Genomic DNA, 2513 nt, shown 5'->3' on the forward strand with positions numbered 1-2513 from the left:
CCTGAGATTTGCTTGGGACTATTTTGGTGTTTGTCCTGAGAAACACCTCCATCTCAGGCAAGCAGGGATGGTTTGGTCACCCTAGAGGCGAATCAGCTCATTATCCTACAAACTGGCAAATGAATGGAAAGAATCCTACACTTAACCTCAAAGTTAATCAAATAATTGACAAGGAAAAATTATCTTAACAGAAATGCTTCAGTTAAAAAATGAAGTAGAAATGATATAATTAGAATATCATTTTGCAAACCAACTCCTATTCAAACAATAGATCAACACACAGAGACACACACACACCAAAAGACAACCTGACATTACATGCCTCCTGTGTAAAGGACACAACTCTATGATGTCTGGGATTTGCTTTAATCTAACCAGAACTGAAAGAGGTATAGATGTGTAGGGTGATGCGGGTGTAGACGAACAAGACTGGCCATGACTTGATAATTGTGGAACCTGGAAATGAGTACGTGCTCTTTCATTGTACTATTCTCTCTTTGGTACATGTTTGAATTTTCCATAATTAAACACTTTAAACTAACATAATTAACATACAAACAAATTATCAGAAATGCAAAGACATATTTACAATGCCCGCTAAATCCTATTTAAAACTGTCAAAAACGGAAACAAAACAATGTCAAACAATAATATGTAAACAAACTAAGTGACACACAGCAGAGTACCTTGAAGCTGTAAAAATCACATTTCACGTACGGTTGAACGACATGGTGGCACATTCATATACATAATGTTCAACACAAAAAATACTTTTAATTTGATCCCAATTCCATTAAAATGTGCACATTTGCATTAAAAAATACTGAAAAAAAATGCAACAAAATGGTAACAGCATTACCTCTGGGTAATGAGATTATTACCAACCTCCTGGTTGGATTTTATGTCTACTTCTCCCCCTTGGTTATGTCCACATTGGACAAGTTTTCTTTCATGATAAACCATACACAACATCTTATCCATCAATCAGACAACAGGGGCCTGGAGAAAGAGAGGCAGGAGGCAGACACAGCAGGAAGTGTGACTAAGCTGACGTATGCAGAAACCCCACTGCCAGCCCTATAGAAGCAAGACCACAGAGCCACCCAGTTCCAGTGACACTGCAAAGGGCCTGGCAGGTGGAGACCAAACAAGAGCCATTTCACTAACAGGAAGATCCCCCAGGATGCAGTCCAGACTCCCCGCTCTATTGTGCACAGTGGTGGCCTTCATCAGCTTTGGTAAGGAGCCCACCACCCCTGCAGCCAGGGCCCAAGGGAGGAGGTCTGGGAAAGAAGTTAGAAGAGAACTTAGCTGTGCCTTTCTCCATTTTGTTTTCTGGGTGAAAACCTGGCTATTTGATAGCTTTCTTGAAAGCTATGTCAGCAGCTAAGTTATTTTTCCTTCTTTTCTACAGGTTCCAGCAATACACAGAGCGTCACTCAATATCCAAGTTCGGTGCATAAACAAGAGGGAGAATCTGCGAATTTGTTCTGCCGTTTCACACTCAGCTATACTTACTATGTGATGAGCTGGTTTCAACAGCCTTCCAATGGAAAGATGACTGAAATCATTTATCTTTATTCTGATAGCACAAACACTAAGAAAGGACGATATTCTGTGTCATATCAGGCAAGAGACAAAGCTCTAAGGCTCACCATCACAGGCTTGATGCCAACAGACTCAGGTGTCTATTTCTGTGCTGTTGGAGAAGCTGCACGGTGAGAGGAATGACAGGAAGACCCTTAAAAAAACCCCTGGGCTCAGCATGAAACCGTCACCTGCTCCAGGAGCTTAGGAGAAAACAACCCACAGAACAGGAAAAGGTAAACAGAAGGTAGGGTGGGTGGCACTGGTGGGTGTAGAGAGGAAGCTGATGAATGTTCTAGCAATAATCTTCCCACATCTGGTATCAGATGAAGAGTTGTGGTTACAAGATCCCAGTCTCACAAGTATTTTCATCGCAAAATCCCATAACCAATCAGGATATGCATCTGTCTCTTCTGCTGCCCAACATCCATCCCTCTGTTTCTGGTGACCACACCTGGATTTTCCCTGGATAACCAAGCCACGCGTCCTCCTACCCCATGTTTGGGTTTAGATGAGGCCGACACCAGCCTTGGACTCCCTGGCCAATTAACATACTTCTCTCTCTGACCACAGTTAATTGTTTCAAGGATGGGTACCTGCCCCAAGTCTACATCCCAAAACTTAATATGAAACTCTTGGGAATACTGCTGGGAATGTAAGTGGCTAGGATACAACCATTCAGCTGCCAGCAGCCCTCTTCCCACCACAAAGGAAGAGTATGATCCTGAAAGAGAGAGAGTGAAACTGAGCTCCCTTAACATTGTTTGAGGTCCGGACTCTTAGTGATCAGAAATGTACTTGGGATTTTTCAGTTGTATACCCACACTGTCTTCACTTCTGTTCCTCCAGAAGAAGGTAAGGATTCAAGTGCAAGTGATTTAGTTGGGAGGTGATCCCAAGATGCAGGGCAGTGGCAGTGGGAAGAG

At 42.7% G+C, this 2513-nt stretch overlaps 1 gene segment (V, D, J or C); it reads left to right on the plus strand.

The window, feature by feature from the left end:
• Positions 1 to 1017: 1017 nt before the first annotated feature.
• Positions 1018 to 1722, plus strand: LOC113597900 (T cell receptor delta variable 1-like). The segment is given in 2 exon segments: positions 1018 to 1238; positions 1415 to 1722. Coding segments are annotated over 2 exon segments (492 nt in total).
• The last annotated feature ends 791 nt before the right edge of the window (positions 1723 to 2513 follow it).

This window comes from Acinonyx jubatus, chromosome B3 (genome assembly GCF_027475565.1).
Source record: "Acinonyx jubatus isolate Ajub_Pintada_27869175 chromosome B3, VMU_Ajub_asm_v1.0, whole genome shotgun sequence".
Taxonomy (NCBI): Eukaryota; Metazoa; Chordata; class Mammalia; order Carnivora; family Felidae; genus Acinonyx; species Acinonyx jubatus.